We start from the raw sequence: 22,116 nt of genomic DNA, 5'->3' as shown, positions 1-22,116 counted from the left end.
CTTTACAATTGAAGAGAATGAAAAATCCTCCGAATTAAAAAAAGGAATTTATAGATGGAAAAAAATCGGGACTAGAAAATTATTTCGACTCAAACGGAATTTCGACCCAAGCGATTTTGAGACAATAATTTGAACTGTATATACTCAAACATGTTATTTTCCTGTTTATATAATAGAAACAAGTTGTCATTGCCTATGTAATCTTTCTGCATTTTTCTCCCCTTTTTCATATTTGAAACCAATTCAGGAGTTTTAAGTAACCAAAATGTCTGCTGAAAATTGAGAGATGAAGATTAAGTCGTTTCTTGCATAGCATGCCATGACGCGATCATAGTATAACACGTTTTATTGGTCTGTACTGACTTGCAGCATGATGATTATTTGTAGAAGGGTAGAAGGACCTAAGATGATTTTGTGTATAGGCAGCATCATCAACTTGTTTTGCGATGACCAGGTGTGCACTTTCAGGATGATTTCTACTCTGATGACATGTACATTCAACATGAAGTGATGTCCAGCATCAAACTTTCTATCTTACACTCTAATATAGATTAAATATATTACTACTATCAATATCTAGATTGTACATAACACATATGCATTTTTGCAATTAATCCTTTTGAAAGTTATACGAAATGCTTCTTAAAATGTAGAAACTCTCAATATTGGCTTACTTTATCAACAACATATCTTAAGGATTAAAAGGACAAATTCGAATATGTGTAACAGATTATGATATATTTTCCTGAGAAACAGATATTCTTGTTAGTGTTTTCGCGGCAACCTTTTAAAGACAACTTGGTGGCTTCATTAAGACATAAGGGTCTGATACTTCAATATTAAGAAACAATAATGTCAGAATGCTGCGTTTGCATTTGCATAGCAACCAAAAAATGTAAAGTTTGAAAAAAGACAAGCCTGTTATTGGACAATCTGCTAGTATTTTACATTTTAAAAAACTTTGAATGAAAATAGAAATTTGGATTTTGCAATTTTCAACACAATAGTCAGTTTTTCTAAGGTCAGAAAGCAGACTGACAGTGGTCCACAAAGTCGATATTCAAGAATTTGAATGTTGCGATTTTGGGTGGTAATTCTTTCAAAATTAGTTGGAATCTACTGAATTCTTCAAGTTTTATACTACACAGAAGTCCCCTTAGCAACCAGAAACGCTTAAGTTGTGGACACACCGAATCACGCCATCAAAACTGTAGTCTAATGTAGCGAAAGTTATTTTAAAAGTCATCATAAATCGCCGTTTCTAGCTTGTAAGGATAACTATATATAATAAAGTATATACAAACACAACAGTCCAAGATATTATCTTGGATTTATTTATATTAAATGTCTTATCAAATGTCAAATGAGTACATTCTTCAAATCTAGATCTGATCTATGATAGTAGGTGATATGATTAACTATTGCTTTAAAAAGCTTAGTTGCTTTTGATGAAAATTCTGGAAATGAAAAATTGAACTTTGTTCTTTACGTTATACAAGAGGATAGCAGGATAGATGAATAACATGTTTGAAATTCTGAACTTTTGTTTTCTAGGAAAATGTCGCTTAGTGTTCAGTGCTGACATCACACAAGACAAAGATGTCATCGTCAAGGTTTATAACGATGAGGCAGGTAAGTTTCGTTTTTCATTTAAGTGTACTATATAGTGACGTCATTTCAAATTTGAAATCTGTTGATTAACGATTACATTATAAATGGAGAAAATGTAGAAAAAATCAAATAGTATACTGTGATTTTCTTCTTCAATAATTTATTTTGTTTATGCAACTAATATTTAAGTAAGTAAATCAAACATTGTCTTTAGTGTATGTTTCAAATTTTGATGAAAGGTAAGTCACTCATACTGAATGTAAATTAACATGTATGCTTTTTGTGCCTGTGATATAAATATTTTGTGATCAGGTTTTGCAAGGACGTTCCTTCAAAATGCTGTTACACGGCTAAACAAAGAATCAGAAAGTAAGATCGAATTGGAGAAGTTCACTTACGATGTTGATTTCATAGCGAATAAACAACCCCAATCAATTAGCTATGTGACAGCATACGTCCAGGCTAATGAAGACGTTAAGTTTCCAAAACGTAAGTGTTTTAATTATTTTCATTTTTGAATGACAGAGATTTTTGTGGAAACGTTGTGAAATTAAATAAATATTAAAGTTTTCCAAAGGAATTGGTCATCTTTTAAACTTACCTATTACACAGATAAAGGCAATACAATGTTGAAGTGATACAGAAGTAAACCTCAATCCTCACTTTCGTAAATAATGTTTTCAATAGAGGATTGCGATGAATATCCGAAAGGATTAAACTGAATTACTAATATTTTTTAGATTTGTACCCAAAAGACACACAATATCATTCACAAAAAAAACATTACAAACAAAAAACCGTGAAGTGTCTATCTTCAACAAGGTTCGTTTTAATGTAAATATCCTGGTTTAATCTATTGTATAGGTTCAGAATGTGAAACAATTAATTCGATGTGATTATTCCTTCTGTTTAATTAATTTTACGTGTTATCCATTTCAGAACCTTAAAAAACTAATACGATTTGATTGGTTCATCTTTGTGTGCGCATCTCGAGATTGTAGAATTGGTATAATTGTTCTGCTTCATATAACTCTGTTATCTTATAGCTGGACTTGGCATTAACCTTGCAATGGAAAGGGGAGAACGACTCTATTTTCACGAGAATGACGGGTTCAGCTATAAATACACTCTAGACCAGATACGAAACATTGTCGAGAAAGCTGGACTTCACCTGATGGATACTTGGACCGATACGCGGATGCATGCAGTCTTCTGTATGTGCAAAACAGCATAATGCATCTCTTGTCGGCAATCAACGCAATTATTGAATGAAGTAGTTTATATCTTACTCACTTACCCCTTTCCCCCGCCAGTACCAAGGAAGTAACAAACATTTACGCTAACTAACGTATACGTATATTCTATACCTTTCAAATACTCATTGTTACCAGATGATTCCAAAAGTGGAGGTAAAAACAGATTGAAACCTGTATTGGTGGTAACATATCTTCTTACTGTTAACGAATAAGTGCTCTTAAACAAACAGTCTAGCTTTTGATGAAAATGGTAACAATATAAAGCATTGAAGTATTCCAACTAATTATCACTACTCCTTTGTTTATCAATAATTGTAGGGTAAATCAAATATATAATTTCATTTCTGGTTAACCAAGCTAATACTACAATAATAAATGTATTTCTTTTTCTGAAAACAGAAATTGACAAAAGAATTCCATGACTCTTGCCCGATATTCATATCAAAAACTTTAAATGAGTGTAAATTTTTCATAAAGTAAAAGGTACACATATATTTAATTTAACATAAAAAAATCCCTTGTTCTTACTTTTCTTATTCAGCTGTTTCACAATTGACATTTTTCTCATATAGAAATATTTACATGTAATGTGAATGTCAATTGCATATCCACACAAAATCAATCAAATGTGATTATTACATTTCCTCAGTTGTTGCAGTTGTAATATGTTAGGCTCTTGTCTTCCATTGTATAATCAATAGTCTGATTTTGTTGTTCGAGAAAATTCATTGTTGCATGGATATATGTAGTAGCAATTTCGTTTTGATTTTATATTTTTAATACCAATCCTATACATCTAAAAAAATTTTAGTCACTTTCTTCCAATTGTTTCTTCACCTTCAATAAACTTTATTTGTGTATAAAATTTTGCCTTCCATTTTATTTATTTTCCACTCCAAAAACAACCATGTCACATTATGTTTATACTGTAACCTAACACATGTTCCTTTAAACAAAGCTTCACCACACTGACCAAAACAATCCCCATAAATGTTTATTTCATTGACTGAACAAAAATAACCAATTATATTTTACGAATTTAAATATATCAAATATGGCCAAAAAACATTACTTTCAAAGCGTGGTACTTGGTAGCCTATTATCCTCCTCCCAACAAAGTTGATGGGATTATACATATAATTTCTGATATTTCTCTCGTAATCATTGAAACAAACAGTCAAATGGCCAAAATTGTCAAAATCACCGTTTCCGGACCATATAAAACAGTTATCGTAGAAATAACAATTAAGTTCCAGTCACTAACTACCACGGTTTCCAATATTGATATTTCTTTGAAATTAAACCTCCCTCGGCAGGGGTTTTGAATGTCTGTCTTTGTTTACAACTACATTTCAAATTTCATCTTCCAATACAGGTGAATTTCTCAATCTACTCCATTTTCCACCTTATAATAAACAGATTCACTGTATGTATTTGTTCATAGTGAAGATTGGCCCTGTACTCGTTCCAGTCTTCCCTCTAAAAAATTCCTTAACTATATTATTACAGTTAAACCTGTATACTGTACTATCTATTGAAGTCAATATTCACGCTTTCGCATTTGCTATTTACCAAGAGCCTCAATCTCAATGCTGTGATGTTTCTTATTCAACTGTTAATAAAATAACGATTTTATACTTGACATTCTTTAAAATAAATAACCTGATTGCATAATGGCACTATAGACGATTTCATTTTTAAAATTAATTTATTTTGCCCGACTAGACAAATAATGTGTAATGAGCAGAAAAATAGTGACAGTGCCAGAACAATATACAGCTCGTGGTAAATTTCGGCGCTTGCACAAAAGTCAATAGAACTCCAAATTAGAAGACATTAAATTTACTTTGATATGTGAGCGTCATTTTAAGTTGAGAGATGCATGTTTATTGATTCAGGAAACATCCGGTTTATTTTTAGGATAGTCTTGTTTTTCTTGTTGTATTGTTTTTGTTTGAAAAACTATTCCCTAGCGTTCCCAGATGATCAGATTTATCAGAATTGTATTATACAAGAGTAAAAAATCATTACATACAGGAAATAATTTTAGACTCGAACCAAAATATGTGTTCAGAGACGGATACGCCGTAAATAGGTATTAAACGGTAGTATGTAGTATAGTGGATTCGAATCTCTTTCAAAAGGTAATGAATGTAGTAGTATAACCTTATTAATTTTAATAAGATCAAATAACGTTGTTAATTACACCGGTAAAATACATAATGTATGTGTTGAGTTATTGAATTATGACTTGATCCCTGTCTCCATATATCATTTTGTTGGCGATATTAAGATCGTCCTTTCAGCAGTCATGTCGTGCCAGATATACAGGTACCCCAATTCTGGTATGGCTTTTATATAGACGTCAAAACAGTCAGTTACGGGATGGCGTTGTCACTCTGTCTTGGCAGGTGGAAGCGAACCATGGTTTGCACTTTTTCGTCTATTGATGTTGTGAATTGCGATATACAAGTTATAAAATTTTGAGAATCAATCGACTTTCTGTTCACTCGTTCGCTAAAAATGCAAACAAGGTGTGGTGATGAAGTTTTGGCGAAATGAACCACAAATGCAACCCACATGTATATACTTGAGTAATTCAGTCGCCAATTCTTATTTTTCCGGAAATTTCCCACTTTTTCAACGATCTTTCTCCAACTTGGTAGGCTTAATCACTAGGGCATTATATTGTTTTTCCTTGACGCCACTTTTATTCAAGTACATTAAGAAAAGTTAATACCCCTTGTTATTTTCATAACGTCAGTTTCAATTGTCTCAGTCTTAATTGCTATGAAATAAACAGCAGTTTCCCTGTATTTTGAACAGTTTCTGCTCCTTGTTATTTTCATATGGTCATTCTTTCTTTGAAATCTTCATTTTAATCGGTTTCCATGACATTGTAATACACATAAGATTCTCTGATAGCTAAATCTATTCATCAGTTTGAACCGGTGAAATATTGCATGGCATTAACGACTGGTTTATATACCAAATCTACCAAAAAAGACGTTTGGCTACATCAAACAATGTTAAGACTGGGTTACATATTACAGTTGTGGATATTGATAGTCTACAACAGTTAGATTAAATCATCCAGCTTAAACCTCACATTTTCAAAGAAATTACGGCAACACAAATACACAAGGGAACAGTGTTGAAACATTCGGTTATTTTTCTGCTTATTTCCACTGACGAAAAGGCACCAGACCAAATAGAGAGAAATGGAACTCGTCTGTATTTGAAATAGAAAACTGGCAAATTGTGCATTGCCGCGATACAAGTATAAATGTGTCTCCCTTCATTAATGTATTTCATTACTTCTCGAGAAACAGAGGATGACAAACTTCAACTGCAAACAATCACGATGATCACCTGTCAGTCATGCATTTCCCGATCAAAATTGAATGGACACAACTATGGACCAAGACATCCTACACATAAGATTTTAGTACCAGTTCAGTACTTCAAACAATATCGATTACAAAACTCATCTGCAAAATGATTGTGCGAAGAGATAATAGAGAATAAAATAAAATTAAGGAGCAACTAAATGTTTAGGTGACCTTCACTCAGCAAAACATTACATTTCAATAATGAATAAAAAGCCAAGTTAGAGCTTTAAACATTCAAATCAACATTCACATGACAATCACATTTGATCGACCAAATAACTACCGTTTGGGATATCCTTATGATGTAGAAAACATCGACAATTCAAATAAAAGTAAAAGAAACCATTGGCATATCTTGATAATGTGGAGTTAAAGGAACACCTCTCACAATTCGAAAAACTGGAAAAAACCAATAATTGGACTTCTAATCAAAAGTTCTTTATCAAGCAGAGTTTATTACTGGTTGTGCAATGGCCTTCTAATGGAACTTGAGCCTTCAACCAGAGAAAACTGGCAAAATACTGAACATTAAGTAGAGCGTAAAGATAAGAAATAAAACAAGCCCGCCCACAGACAAGAGACATGGAGAGAAATGAATACGTGAGTTACATGCAGGTATTCAACACGCAGCGACAAATTAGTATATGTTATTATTGACTAACAAATTCATCTCTGTCAACTGAACAACGACATGGTAACAGTCAATGGGAACAAAGTAATGTCGAAACTTTTGCCAGATGCGTATTGCAAAAACTATTTGTATCATACAGTTACAAAACAAAACGGTAAACAACCCAGTGCCTGGAAATCTAACGAAAAAAAGTAACTATAAGCGGTTATCAAGGGAAATACCCCCACCTCCCCCAAATAATTCTCAGTTCAACAAACCTCATCAAAGTGGTAACCTCCAAATATCTCACGATTAAAATCAAGGAAGCAGAAAAACAAACAGCCCAAGCAGTGGCTGAAATTATTAATTAATTAATTATACAAACATATATATAATACACAGACGTGGATTATCGGATCGTATGCTTTGATTTATATTTCGAAATTCGGCGATTTTTCGACAGAGGAACAAGAAGATATTCCTTCACTTTAGAATGGTGTATGGTTGTGTACAGAATGAAAAAAAAAAAAGTATCCTGATAATAGAAATGTTTTCAAGATTGTTCAAGAGCTCTTCGGAGTTCTTTGGAATCAACTGGTCAGTAATTCCTCTTGAGCAACAGCATGAATGTAATACTAATCCTGCTTTAATAGTACTAAGGGCGGTAAAAAGAAGCACTGGTAATGATCTGGTTAAACAAACTATACTCAAAGCACTAAGAGCAAGTGGTAACCCTGTGTGTTTATTTACTGTACGCGCTTCATAAAAATAATGAAAGCTTGAGTGTGTGACGATGTGCAAAACCGTGACACAACGTTGGTCATTACCGCATCAGAAATGACTATGAATTATTGTTTTTTTTTCTCTAAAATATATAAACAATTAAGTGAACACAATCCAGATAAGTGCCGAATTCATGGGAGGCCATACTATATTGTAGAAGAACAAATAGATCTCGTCAATGTTTACACGGAGTTGGAGGACTGTGTGCTTGTTTCCTGGAGTCCTGCGCTTTCCCACAAAGACCGAGCTGGGGAGCTGTTCCTGTAGAACTGGCAGAGCTTTGTTAACAATGCAGTTCAGTAATTTGAAGAAAATTTCACAAAACCCCCAATAAGATCAATAACGGACTGACCAATGTTCGCAAATTTTGCAGCGTGTTTTTTCATGCCTAAAAAGGACGATATAGAAAACCAAAGGATGTTTCACGAATGTTATTTGTAGTCTTATCATCCATCGACACGTCACAAAGGTGATATATGTAAAGGTTATCCCATGATTAATTCAGATACTGCTTCTCCCATAACTTGTAAAACTGACCTTTATCCGGCAATTAGCCCACCTATTTGTATGCATTTTACCAAACAAAATGCATGGTCTTGGTAGTGTTTTGATAATTAGTTTTTTTCGAATTTTTCTCTGTTGTATATCTTCTGTATAGAGTTGTTTCTTGTTATTTGATTAGAAGAACAACGAAAATAAGCCAATCCATTCAACATATTTTTAAAATATAAATAAATGATAAAATAGATAAAAAAAATTACAAGGTGAGTTGGCACTTATATAGATGCGTTCCCGTTCCATTCAATCTTTAATTTTTAACTAGATCTATAAATCTATTGTTGAAATACTCATAAGATACCTTGCACACTATTGTAAGTATTGAACTTTTATTTCAGATGTGGTCGACGGTGACTTTTAAACGTGACCTATGTACGTTTGTTTGATTCTATAGTGATTTTTTTTATATGTTTGTGTAAACAAATCAAGACGGTATGTAGTGTTGTTTTTGTATAGTATCATAAAGCCTAATTCACAGTCTCCATGTCGACTCTCTACCAGTGAGAAATGATATCTTCCAATAAACCTCTCTTTTTTCAAAGGTTGGCACTTAGGTAATTGCGGATATTTCTTAATATTGCTGATGTTTTTGTGGTGTGACTGGGATTATTCATAAGCTGTTTTACCTATATTTGTGTATATGAGTTTCCTTCTGTTGAAATGCCAGGATTTTGCCCGCAATTCGACCGAAACATCCTTTGGTGAAGAGAAATCAACTTGGGTTTTTTTTTCATCTTTCTAATTTACGACATAGTTGACAGCTTTTGTCCGGGGAGATCTTCAATTTGTTTGTGATTAATGATATTGATGAACCTAAAATAGATGTTTTAGAAAAAGGCAAAAGATTTCTACTTAAAACAGGAAGTATTCATTACATATACAACGTAGTATTGCTAACACGTGATATTTGATAAAAGGTCTAGCTTTGAATAATTGTATATAATACGGTTTTTCTGTGATGTGAATACCAGAAACACATTCATATACTGTAACAGTAGTTATAAATTGGCGCATTTCCTCTCCGAAAGAGGAAATATCCTTAATCTACATTGTTGATGGTGTCAAGGACACCACGATATTTTTACTTGAGTGACGTCAAACTAACTACAAGATCAGCTAATGGTAGTCTGTGAGTCTTAACAGAGGTGTAACTGTGGCTGTTAAGGAACGACAACTCTGGAAGATATTGTATTCAACATTTTATTTTTCATATCGTGAATGAAGACACAAAATGAATCCCATGAAGTAGTTATATCAGAATAATGCACAAAATCTGAAAACAAAAATAGTTATATATTCAGGTCATTTCCATGGCTGTATATTCGTTGGCGTCATAGACGCAGATTTCACTGTTAAGATGAATACCACCACTCCCTGTCAGGTTAAACCAAGCTAATTGTAATAGGGACGTGTCACGTGAATCTTCGGACATCCGGTACTGTTCTCTATACTTAGGTTCCACTGGACACCAGGTCAACATCGGTGATGAGGTCTTGCGCAAGCGCTTTGAAAGTAATGTTATTATGATAATTACTATGTTTCTGTAACATATGACATAGTATAAATGATGTAAAGATATTTTGAAATTTCAGTCAATTGTGGGCAGATAGTACAAAACCAAGACCATTGTTCAGAAACAGTGAACAAAAGTGAAACTGGCGTCGTTTTCCGTACATCAACATAGAAAAGTATCGAGATTACAGTAAAACTTCGCATCTCGTGTCGTCTTACCGAATAAGCATTGAAGAGACAAAACCATATTTGATGTCTCCATTGCAATTCCTGTATTTCGTGATTATTTTTTACTATATTTCTTTTACTTTACTTTCTACTCTTGATACAGATATATACAGGGTATGCATTTGGCTGTTGCGAGGACGTTAAACCTAAAACACCCGATAAACACCCGATTTATGTCAACTGAACTTTTTTGCATTGGAATACTACCCAACATAACAAGTGAAATTTTAATTACTCCTTCAAGGGATATTCAAATTTAGACTGTACCATATGTGACTGTTTTAAGTGTTTTTCTGCTTCTAGGAACGTGTTCCTGTCGCCTGTTGCCTACCTGAGTCAATGTCCCCGACGTCTTTAGAAGCAGTACTATAAACATTACAAAGAAAGGCAGGACGGTGGCTGTGATCAGCGTCCATCCTAACACGTTACAGTAGTCTGGATAGATATAGGTGCCGTAAGTAGGAGGACGATATGAGAAAAAACTGATCACCAGCAACATCTAGGAAAACAAGAAAATACCGACATTAACAAACGAAATATTTATACAAGGACCTGGTCTTATTGTCCTTGTTGATCTTGTTTCGCGCTACATCATATCAAGCAATAAACAGGGGAACGTGTACTTTTTTTCATTCCCTTCGGGAATTTTAAAAATAAAAAAATGATTAAAAGAAGGTGAAACACAGGAGGGTTGGTATTCTGATAAAACAAACCGAGTGTATAATAACAAAACATCTCTAAAATGACATCAATGTGCTAACTAGGTTTCTAAATCACGTGAACATGGACAAACAAACCTCAGTAACAGTATTGTGATATGAAGCAAAGTGATATGGGAGTATATGGATGTAGTCTATGAAATGCTGTAAACAGCAAGCGTGGTCCACGGCCGAACTGTTGGAGCGTGGAACACGTCCTATTGTAGCAGCTGTGCAGTGTAGACTGACGAACGTATGTGCTGACATGAACCATTCTATGAGCGGACAGTGAACTCGTCGTCTAACAATCACAACAATACCTCGATGTTCAATGTTAAGTCTTGGCGAACTAAATGATCCTGTCATTATCCCTTAAATGTGTAAATGTTTACCAATAAAGCCAAGGGGGTGATGTAGGCACCACTAACTCGAATGAAAGCCGGAAGTGGACGTCCAAACATCATGAAAGCGTCTCGGCTGACCCGGTCACCTCCTTTAAAAGAAAATTAGTATATTATCATTTGTCTGTTTAATCTTCGTTTGACATGGTACTGTAAGACCTGTAACAAGAATCTCGAATACAAACTTTCATTCGTCACTGATGCTAATGTAAAAAAAGCATAACGTCTGTGCTAAATGAAACGTTTAAGAGACACAGATTGTTTAACGTAAGTAACTAAATAACCAACCAAATTTGATTGTGATATGGGAAGTCGATTAAAGTGAAAAATTTAAAATACCGTATTTTTATTACGACACAATTGAGCAATATTCAGAAATCTGAATTAGGGAAATCAACCCACTGTTTATGTCATCTGTGTGTATGTGGGGCATCTGAGTGTTGTGCAGTAGTTAACCGATCATACTTGCCATATATCCAGAAGAACACAAAGGATTCCAAGAGAGCATTGGCCACCACACTAAACGCCGCTCCGTACCAGTCCATCAGTTGGAAAATGTACGCCCCGGCCTTACCGGTGAAAATAAAATAAAATAAAAATATGTCTTGCAATGCATATGTTAATTCATAATCACGTTCTAAGTTTAAATCAGTTGACATTATTTACATGTAATGATCTGACAGATAACAAAATTATTCCGATAATATCGACTTTTGTCCAGTAGGCCTATATGCTTACTCTTGTGAGGAAGGGAATCTCGAAAAGGAACACGACAGTTGTAATTACTGCTAACACTATTAGTCGGCGCTTCCGCAGCCTCGGAAATGCCTCCTCTAAAATGTTCATCATTGGCTCGAATGTAACGGTCTGTAAGAATAGAATGTAGAAGACACATTTAAATGGATTAAAATTTGTGATTTAGTCTACGAGATCCATCAGGTTTAAGCGAGCATTACACCACCAGGAAAAAATCACAAAACTGAGTGAAACTGCAAACTAAGGTTGATTTAAGTACTTTTTTATATACCTGCATGTCCATTCCGGGCATCAGCAAGGCTAGGAAGAACAGTACAGCCCACACCTGAGAGAATGGTAGGTAGGTTAGGGCCTGGGGATAGGCAACAAATCCTAGAGAAAATCCGCCTGGAGGTAAACAGATCAAAATTTATATCTATTTTGCATATAAATACACAAGTGTGATTTCGATTCAAATCTGATTAAAATATCTATAAGCGACATGTATCATATGAAAATGTAAAAAAAAAATTATTTGTTGCCTTCGGAGGGAGAGATGGAAATGTTAAACTATAAAGTGTATTTTTTATGGTTACGTGTTTAGGCCTTCCTCGCAACAGCAAATATCTTATGAAAACGGATGTTAAGGGAGACACTATCACCACATCAAAAGCAAAACTGACAGTGAAGTGCTGCAATGGAGGACGAAGTCTACGCCATACTGTGAGATACAGCAGATTACATTCTTTTCTCGTGTTTCGCAAGCTTGATTCCCCAATGGCAGTTCTAAAGTGCTTTTATGATGTGATAGACAGAGAGGTGAAAGATATTATCTATTGTTACAGATATTATCTATTGTTTCAAGCTTTAAAGTGCATCACTTATTAATTCACGGGAATAGGTCAATGATGAGAAAGATTTACCGGAAGTAATTATTTCCTGAACAGGGATTCCAGACTCTTCGGCCATAACGCCAACAACGGCAAACACAACCAGACCGTTCAGCAATCCAAACAGTAGAACAACTACAGATGTAATAGTGACGTCACTGAAACGACAGAGAGTGGCAGTAACAACCGAGAAATTCGATTTACAAATACATTTCTTAATACACAATAAAGATTGTCCCGATTTTCAACGTAAATGTGATATAAAGTTGATGAAGTTTATAGGGAAATTTTACGGTTGTGACGACCTCACGAAAGTGACATTACTTGATTCAATTGACCAAGATTTACAGGGCGGTAATATCCGAATAAAAAGCAGAAGGCGCTTCCCTTTCTGGAACACTTCGTCTTATCATCCTTATACCTTTCTTATGGGTCTGAGTGTTAAGTTTTCCTCTTGTGAATATTTTGCCCGTTCTTTCATCGAATTTGATTTTAAGTTAAGATTCTCTCAACATATCTTTGGGATAATATTCATACATGTTTATTTTCGTAGACCCAGCCCCTCGTGTAAGCATTTCTAATGATTGTAATTGTTCATGATCAGTAAACTATTTTATTTTTACATTTTACCATAAAGCTCTCCAGGTGCCAGAACGATGTACGGTTATTGTCTCTGTCGTTATAAACTTGTCATAGAATTGCCAAGCACTAATAGTTGTATATACACATATACTACATGTAGATACTGCTGGTTGACTATTAATCCCCGATGTTTGTCATAACTAGCAGGTCACATTTTCACTCATTCTAATTGTGGCCCGGTTCAGAATATACTCATGTACTTCTTTTAAAATCAAGGAGAAAACACCAACATGTCAATATAATCATGATTCAAAGTCAGATTTACTGAAAGTAGAGCAAAAGAAAATTATGGAAAAAAAAAAAAAAAAAAAAGGAGACTCCAGAAAAAGTAAGAGAAGTATAAGACCAGATGGTAAACGTCATGTTAACCTTGTTCAATCTGTGTTAATAATGTCACGTTCTCAAGTAAAACTAAGGTATATACCAACGGAACAATAGACAAACTGACCAGCATCAAACAAGTCCAGTCTTATATCGTACAAAGACGTAGAATGCATGTATCTCTCTATGTCATCATTGTGACGACCGTGATATCAGATATGAAAATTACAATCATAACTGAATTATGGAGCTATCGCACCTCTCTATCTAGATTTTGACATTTCTATCGATAACTTCGGATTTTGCTCAGTTTCCTCCTAGGTTAAACGTGTACGCTGTTAGTATCACTGACGAGTCGTCGAAGGACGAAACAACTGTATGATACATATTAATTAATTCTTTGGCTCTACTGTATCTTATCATAATGTACTAAAGGGTGTTATACATTTGCATGCGTTTGTACAATCACCATGTATGTTGCTGTATTTGTTTGTTTTGACACCGATAAAGAATAAATCTCTATACTCTACTGCGGCACGTGACAATTTACCGGGATAACATATTCATACGTCAAGATATTCTCGTTGAATTTGTTGTGACAGCCAAACGTTGCCAGTCCTCCCCAGCCTGGACCCAGTGTGTAAAATGCCATGAATCCGGCCTCTATCCATACCTTAAAGAATGGCAATAGACGGGATTAATATATCCCTGCATTCAAGGAGCAGTAAATAAGACATTGAATGAAATCATATCTTTATCAAAATATATTTCTATTTTATCACTGTTGCAGTAACAATAAATTTGACCTTAGACAAATCGAAAGTACAGACATTGCAGACACAATTGTCTGTTCAGACTCATTTTCAGAACTTCAAAGTATAAGAACCGGAATGTTTAAGAACTATCTCATGTACGACGTTGTGTTTTGTATCCACAAGATTTTACTACCAGCACGTCACCAATTATATTTTGGATCCATGGTTATTTTGGAATTAATGAAAATGAGAACGTTCATAAAGCTACCAGCGTTTACCTTATACCCAAACAATGTCAGTCTTACTCCGATTTTTAACCAGTTACCATAACTTTTATCAGAATGAACCGGAAAATAAATTGGTACCAAACAGTGAAAATGCTCCGTTTCATTCAAGAAAATGTGGATATAATGTGCTACCATGAAAGCAAATACCGAAGCAATTGTAATTTCAAATTTGATACACATCTATACCACACATGTGCGATTATTGCCCTGCTATAGACCTTCAGCATTAGACATGGTATACTTTACACACAGTGCGTAAGGTGCAAGATTTTAAGAACTTATCAATTTAGGTTTAGCTATTTCTTTTCGTTTGTTTTTTTCCCTCGCTTTGTTTGGCCCTAAAGTGCTCTTACTGTTGATTGGCCATACAACATTGACCGTGTTACTATAAATGTTATTAATTGTACTACTTTTCTGTCTCGGATGATAAATATGCATGTAAGTGTGCGAGAATGCGAGAAATGCGATTTCATAAACACTAGATACAGTTATACCAGAAGATTTCTGTTCGTCAGTGTCTCAATTGAAGCCACAATGCTATATAAGATTAAAATATTTGCAAAGACCGACCTTAATGTAATAAAAATGTGTTCAGATCTTATAAGATGGTGATCGCTAAGTATGAAGAATTTCCTACACCTGCTACAATTATGTTGAAAGAGGAAGATAGATAAATGGAAGTGTCTATTGAGCAGAGTGCTTCCTATTAGAAAGTTAATTGAAATCTAGTGTAATGTGTTATATCTTATTACATTGTCCTCGTGAAATATGGTATCAACCTGATACAAATATACAGCAAATCTTCATCACATTTCAACTCTTGTTGAGTTTCCACCAATCAAAGCAGTGCTTTCTAGTCAATATATTGAAATTCGCCGATTTTTTGGTGCGATGGCAAATGAAGGATGAAAAAGTTTTGTCCAAATTTGTGTTTAGTATTTTTCTGTGAGTTCATACGTTTTGGAAGAAATCAATGGGGACCCATTAAATGGCCTTTACATGTCACACTTATGTTTGGCTTTGTATCATGTAGTTTGATGAAGCATGTATGCCTTTTGAATACATTTGAATAGTGACATTTGCATTTGTAGAATACACACGTGCTGTGTTGAAACAAATCAATATTGAAAAATTATTGAATTGACAACTGAGCAAGCGCAATTCCTAGTCTTAATTATGATATTCATGTTGACAGATTTAAAAAAAAAATTCTCGGTGCCTTTTACGTTTCAACGCTTCCGGTCAGTACCAACACTGATAAGTCCTAGAAAAACGACATTGCTGTGTTATACAATAATGTCCTTTAATTGGCTGTAGTTCTTCTGTAAATTAAATCAGATCTATGATGAAGTAAGATTATTTTATCTAGTTTACATTGAATTATTTTATTGTATTGAAATTTGCGATTTCGCTTCACACCATGGTGTTGGATGTAATTACAGTGTAACGGGAATGGGTACTTACCTTAGAGTTTGACAGCACGGAGAAGTCCGGAGTGATAAAATACGCCATACCTGTCATGGCACCAGGTATCAATAGGGCTCGGATCCAGATAACAAAGACCAAAACGATCGGAAGTAAAGCAGTCACATACATCACCTGTAATCCATGAAATCACACGGATTCAACGATTTCCGCACTTTAGAGAGAGAGAGAGAGAGAGAGAGAGAGAGAGAGAGAGGGGGGGGAAGAGTCATCCATATTTTGATGTTATTTTAAAGTTGTAAAATTATGAGGCTAATGTACCTCCCAATATAAATAAGGCCATTTCTTTCAATCACTTTGGATTTTCCCCTGTAATTTCTTAGGGTTGAACTTTAGGCCCTTAGAATCACTGACGAGTCCGTCTGTCCGTCCGTCCTAGAATGACGTAACAACTGCATGATACAGTTTAATTTAAAGTTTGACTCGTCAGAATCGAACCTATATTTTTATTAATTGTTGATATTCACTTGTGTGTCTTTTGTACAATATCAGACACCTACAACTTCCTGTTAAAATAGGAATTCTTTGATACAGATATAAAGGTTGAAGTCCCTGGTATGCAACTGCACTGTTGAAAAAATAGAAATCCCTTAGTACATTGAGTAAACGGTTTGAAAACTAACCTTTCCAAAGGACTTGACACTTTTCACCAGTGAGAGGTAGACGAGTATGTGAGTGACGATGAGGTATAGAACATACCTCGAATTGACAGGTCCCACATCCTCAATACCAGAGGACAGGTCTAGGACGTGATATCTACAGCAAACAAGGCAATTCTTGTCATGTCAAACAAACTCTATTCTCATAAGCAGCTCAAAGAACAAAGAAAGAATTCTTCCAACTTAACTCCCTCCATTGTTATGCTTGTTTTCTGATACCTACACCTCTAATTACGATTCCTTAACCGTAAATACATGTACACTCACAACCAGCGGCTCATCAGTCATCCCGTATTTAACAAGAGAGAAGACGTATTTGAAAATAAAATTGTCATAATTAGATTACACAGAAAAGGGCAACATTTCAATACTGATTGAAAAATGATAGATTCGACGAAACAAGTTAGAATAAATATGAAATCTTTTCTAAAGGAATTGTAAACAGACAAGAATGTTGAAATGTGTTTTTCTTAAAGTCCCACGAATATCTATCCAATAGACATTACTTTTCATACTCTGTATTTTGGTAATAATGTTCATAGGAACAGACATGCTATTCCACAATGTGGGATTGTGTCTGTACATATATACTCTATTGGTGACTTACTGCCAAAACTCCTCCGCCGCGGATATACTCTCTGTAACAATGGATGGAGACAAGGACATTCCCGTCATATTGCTTAAAACTGCTGAAGATGCATTCTGTTAACATAATGGAGACAATTCAGAGTTATATGTAAATTAAAAGAATTGAGAAGCAAACATGCCAATCTCTGAAAACATTCGTTAGATTTCTGTCTTATTTGGTACCTAGGCTTTTAAACGATTGGAAATGATATTGTACAAATCTGTTAGTGTTAGCGGAACCTGTCATTTTGTAGGCTCGAGAAACATTATATAAATGTAACAATAGACTTTTAACAATTTGAAAAGCATTTATCAAAAGAGAGCATGAAAATTAAACACACACGCACAATGTTTTTTGACGCATGCGCTTTGCATGAAGTTGATTACCAAACCACATGAAACAAGGAAGTGACTGATATTTTACATTACTTGTACTGATATACAGAACACTAATATGTCGTCCACAACTTACTATTGTAGACAAGTTATGCATAACACTTGTAGCTATTTGGACTTCAACACATCGGTCAGTGTTCCACGTGTTATTACAGCTTGACCAAGGTAGCGTTGACCGGAAGGAATTGACCAGGAACTCGATGGTCCAGGCTCGCATAGTGGGATAGATGGACATACTGACTCCTCCCAAAATGAACATCGTTATGCATATACCTACAGAAATATACAAATATATTAACATCCGCAACCGACAATACTCTTAACATTTCATTAGTTACCATACCAAATGTAACATACATATAGAATTGCTACTTATATACTAAACAAAAAAAGAAAGGTAACACTACTTTATTCTGTGATTAATCAATTAACCCCTTCATAAATCCTTACCAATCATGTACGAATAAAGTAATTGATCAATTCTGATAAAACTGCAGTTATGGTTCATTATAAAACTTTGCGTTCAGTTGATTTTATTCGACTGTAAAGGACGTTACGAAGTAAACAGCATTGCAGCGTCGTCGCATGGAACTCGTAAACCGGCGGATAATTCGAGGAGAGATGTTGTTCCATTCAGCGATCAAGGCTTGGGCCAGCTCCTGCAAGTTTGACGGTTGATTTTGACGTTCTCTCTCGCGTCGCCCAAGAACGTCCCAGACATGCTCAATCGGTGACAAATCAGGTGATTTAGATGGCCAATCTAAAACCTGTACGTTATTCTGCTGCAAGAAAGTTCTGCTGACGCGACTGGTGTGCGCTGGTGCGTTATCCTGTTGAAAAATGGCGCCAACGCCATGGCAGAACAACTGGTCTTAAAATTTCGTCCCGATAATGAATGCCGGTTAAATTGCCATTTAACACAACAAGCCTGGTACGAGTCCCCCCACAAATACCACCCCAAACCATTACACTTCCGCCGCCAAAGCGGTCCCGTTCTGCGACGCAACAGTTCGCAAAACGCTCCCCTCGTCGCCTCCACACTCTGCGCATTCCGTCACCGTGTTGCAGACAAAACCTGGACTCATCTGAAAACAGAACATTGTTCCATTGTCGTAAGACCCAACGACGGTGAACACGGGTCCAGTTACGCCGATTATTACGGTGACGTCGCAACAAATTGGGTCCAGTGTAGGGACGCCGCGCTTTCAATTGGTAGGCCCTCAGCCTGTTGCGGACTGTTTGGGGAGACACACGACGCCCAAACAATGTCCTTGTAGTCTCTACTGCGGTTACGAATCGATTGCGCAAGTGTATCAATCGTATACGACGGTCATCCCTGGCGGTCGTTTTACGGGGTCGGCCGCTTCGGGGACGATCGGATGTTGACCCAGTTTGGTTTAAACGACTTACCAACTGGCAAATTGTCTTAACACTGCAACCAAAATGCCGTGCAACTCGACGGCGAGACTCCCCAGCCTGGATCATGCCTACAGCCCTTTCTCTCTGTACTTGTTACAGCCGGGGCATAATGATAAAGTTGATAGATAGCAAGATTCGGTGATTTCTAAGTCCTAAGGATCTAAGGAACAGTTGTCAGTTTGAATGTTCATGAAATTCAAGCGAAGATACAAGTTAGTCGAGGAAAACCTCGTGTAGCTCTTTCGCTATTACAGACTTTCACGCTTGAATGATTTTGGTAACCCCCCTGGATTTTGTAATGTAAAACATTACCATTTTCTAATATTGCACAAACGTCATTTTGTTTTCACTCATTTACAGGTATTCGCCAAGGAAACATGTTAACCTTTCTTTTTTTGTTGAGTATATATGTACGACAGTATAAGAAAAAAATGTTTGCAAAAAACTAAAAACATCAAACAACATCAAAACATGAGGAAGAGAAAGAGTAGGATCTTCTGCTTGGTCGACATCTCCCACCACGTCAGTCCGAGTAAGTCATATACCCTTCTCAAATGAGAATCGGGTTGATGGATACGAAACTGCCTGGCAAACTATTTAACCGAAGAAAGTTATGTGATGAATTAACAGTTGACGTATGATTGGTCTGGTAACCAAGGACTGACTTTGGACTTGATATGATGATGTCTAAAACTGGTTATTTGACGATCGGGTCGAATGGTGTTAAATGTAAACTTTATTTACTTCATAACAATTGCGAAACAAGTTTTATGCATACATCAATCTCTATAGGGGTCTTACTATGGAAGGAAACCGGAGTACACGGGAAAAGCCCACGTGGTCGCCCAAGTGACCCCATACCTTTTCAGGTCCGTGTCGGGAATCGAACTCCGGACGTCTTGGTGAAAAGCGGGTGCGTTACAATTGTGTCACCCAACCACCCGAATGGTGTTCCTTTAAGTAATACCGATAAATTCTCTATCATGACTTAGCTAACATTAGAACATGGTTTAAATGTTTCAGAAATCCAGACAAGAACATCAACTCACCTCTAAACAGCGGGGCGAAATCCCATACCCTGTAGAGTCCCTTTCCGGAGAACTGTGACATCTCGATCTCCATATAGTAGAGAGGCAGGCCACAGAGCAACAACATCGTGATGTACGGGATCAGGAAGGCCCCTGAAACAAATGGTTACCAGCGATTCAAATACGAGAATTCCTTAACACTTACATTATTTAAGTCACAAAACACATAACTGTGGTACATAATCAAGGAACATGCCGAAAACATCGATGTTATAATTCGTTGATTTATCTATGTTAAATCCTAGCCATTGGCCAATATGAAATTCCTTACTCTCCAGAAAGGAAACTTGACTAACATAAATGATATAAGTAGTCAGGACTTAAGGTTGTATGAAAGTCATAATTCAATAAAAAAAAATTCCAACTTATAACTTTGACATCGGCTGTTTTTTTTTATACTTTGTGACCAATAATTGTACTTATAAGATAGAGAATGTTTTGTTTGTGGACTATTTTTTACGGCGGCGTCATCCGGCGAATAACGTCACCAGTTTCAACGTGTTTCTGTTGCCAACGCAATTCTCTGGAGTATAAATTGGAACTCTTCATAAGATTTCCATAAAATATATATATAACGAAAATGGCTTATCAATCAGGCTTATATTCGGTAACTTTTACAAAAAAAAGTATGAATTTGTTGTGGTTTTTTATCGTATATCTTGACCTTAAAGATTACCGTTACGTACTATTCTGAGATACACGAGAATTGATGTCATATATAAACAGCTGTAATGTGACAATAGCTCTGTAGAGTTCACGAGAACTGATGTCATATATAAACAGCTGTAATGTTAAATAGCTCTGTAGAATTCTCTTTTCCACAAACATATGTATAAACATGACTATACAGATATCCAAACAATGTCTACCAGGAAAGGTCGCACAAAAGCAGTGGTGATTTCTTTGAGTTTCATTTATTTATTTACATATCTATTTCAGTCGATTTTCATTTTATGTCCCAGGCTATGAAGTCCTGTGTGTCAGCCTTTGCCAATATCTGCATACCAATCAACTGCCATTCAACTGTAACGATTCATATCGAGCCTGGATTATATGATAGCAATACTATCATATATCATAGAAATTGAATATCCGATAGTGTAATGTTGGATCCTGGGTTCATTAAATTCACAATTTTGGTAAAGTACTTAGGACCTTTGATTTATGAGGAATGATCAATTCATACAGAACCGAAAAAAAATTGGATAGAAAAGGAAAAACAGTCAGTAGGGACCATTATAGTCCACTGGTGGTCAGTCAGTAGGGTCCATTATTCAGTAGGGTCCATTATGGTCCACTGGCGGTCAGTCAGTAGGGACCATTATAGTCCACTGGCGGTCAGTCAGTAGGGTCCATTATTCAGTAGGGTCCATTATAGTCCACTGGTGGTCAGTCAGTAGGGTCCATTATGGTCCACTGGTGGTCAGTCAGTAGGGTCCATTATGGTCTACTGGCGGTCAGTCAGTAGGGTCCATTATGGTCCACTGGTGGTCAGTCAGTAGGGTCCATTATTCAGTAGGGTCCATTATAGTCCACTGGTGGTCAGTCAGTAGGGTCCATTATTCAGTAGGGTCCATTATAGTCCACTGGTGGTCAGTCAGTAGGGTCCATTATTCAGTAGGGTCCATTATGGTCCACTGGCGTTCAGTCAGTAGGGTCCATTATGGTTCACTGGTGGTCAGACAGTAGGGTCCATTATTGGCCACTGGTGGTCAGTCAGTAGAGTCCATTATTGTCCACTGGTGGTCAGTCAGTAGGGTCCA

At 35.9% G+C, this 22,116-nt stretch overlaps 1 protein-coding gene and 1 pseudogene across 1 annotated transcript; one reads left to right on the top strand and one right to left on the bottom strand.

The window, feature by feature from the left end:
• The first annotated feature begins 397 nt into the window (after nt 1-397).
• On the top strand, nt 398-2,845 carry LOC132554950 (uncharacterized; annotated as a pseudogene).
• A 6,662-nt stretch (nt 2,846-9,507) lies between these two features.
• On the bottom strand, nt 9,508-20,387 carry LOC132554949 (sodium- and chloride-dependent glycine transporter 2-like). Its single transcript, XM_060219278.1, has 13 exons — nt 20,315-20,387; nt 17,923-18,119; nt 17,431-17,525; nt 16,788-16,920; nt 16,144-16,278; nt 14,207-14,310; nt 12,708-12,832; nt 12,077-12,192; nt 11,788-11,916; nt 11,519-11,618; nt 11,041-11,141; nt 10,282-10,449; nt 9,508-9,714 (listed from the first exon to the last, which is right to left on the bottom strand). Exons 1-13 carry the CDS (start codon nt 20,385-20,387, stop codon nt 9,508-9,510), a joined length of 1,683 nt encoding a protein of 560 aa, XP_060075261.1.
• Nucleotides 20,388-22,116: the final 1,729 nt, after the last annotated feature.

This window comes from Ylistrum balloti, unplaced genomic scaffold, assembly GCF_031769215.1.
Source record: "Ylistrum balloti isolate Yb309-2 unplaced genomic scaffold, AGI_CSIRO_Ybal_v1 Utg370450, whole genome shotgun sequence".
NCBI classification, from domain to species: Eukaryota; Metazoa; Mollusca; class Bivalvia; order Pectinida; family Pectinidae; genus Ylistrum; species Ylistrum balloti.
This window is presented reverse-complemented; position numbering and strand designations above follow the sequence as displayed.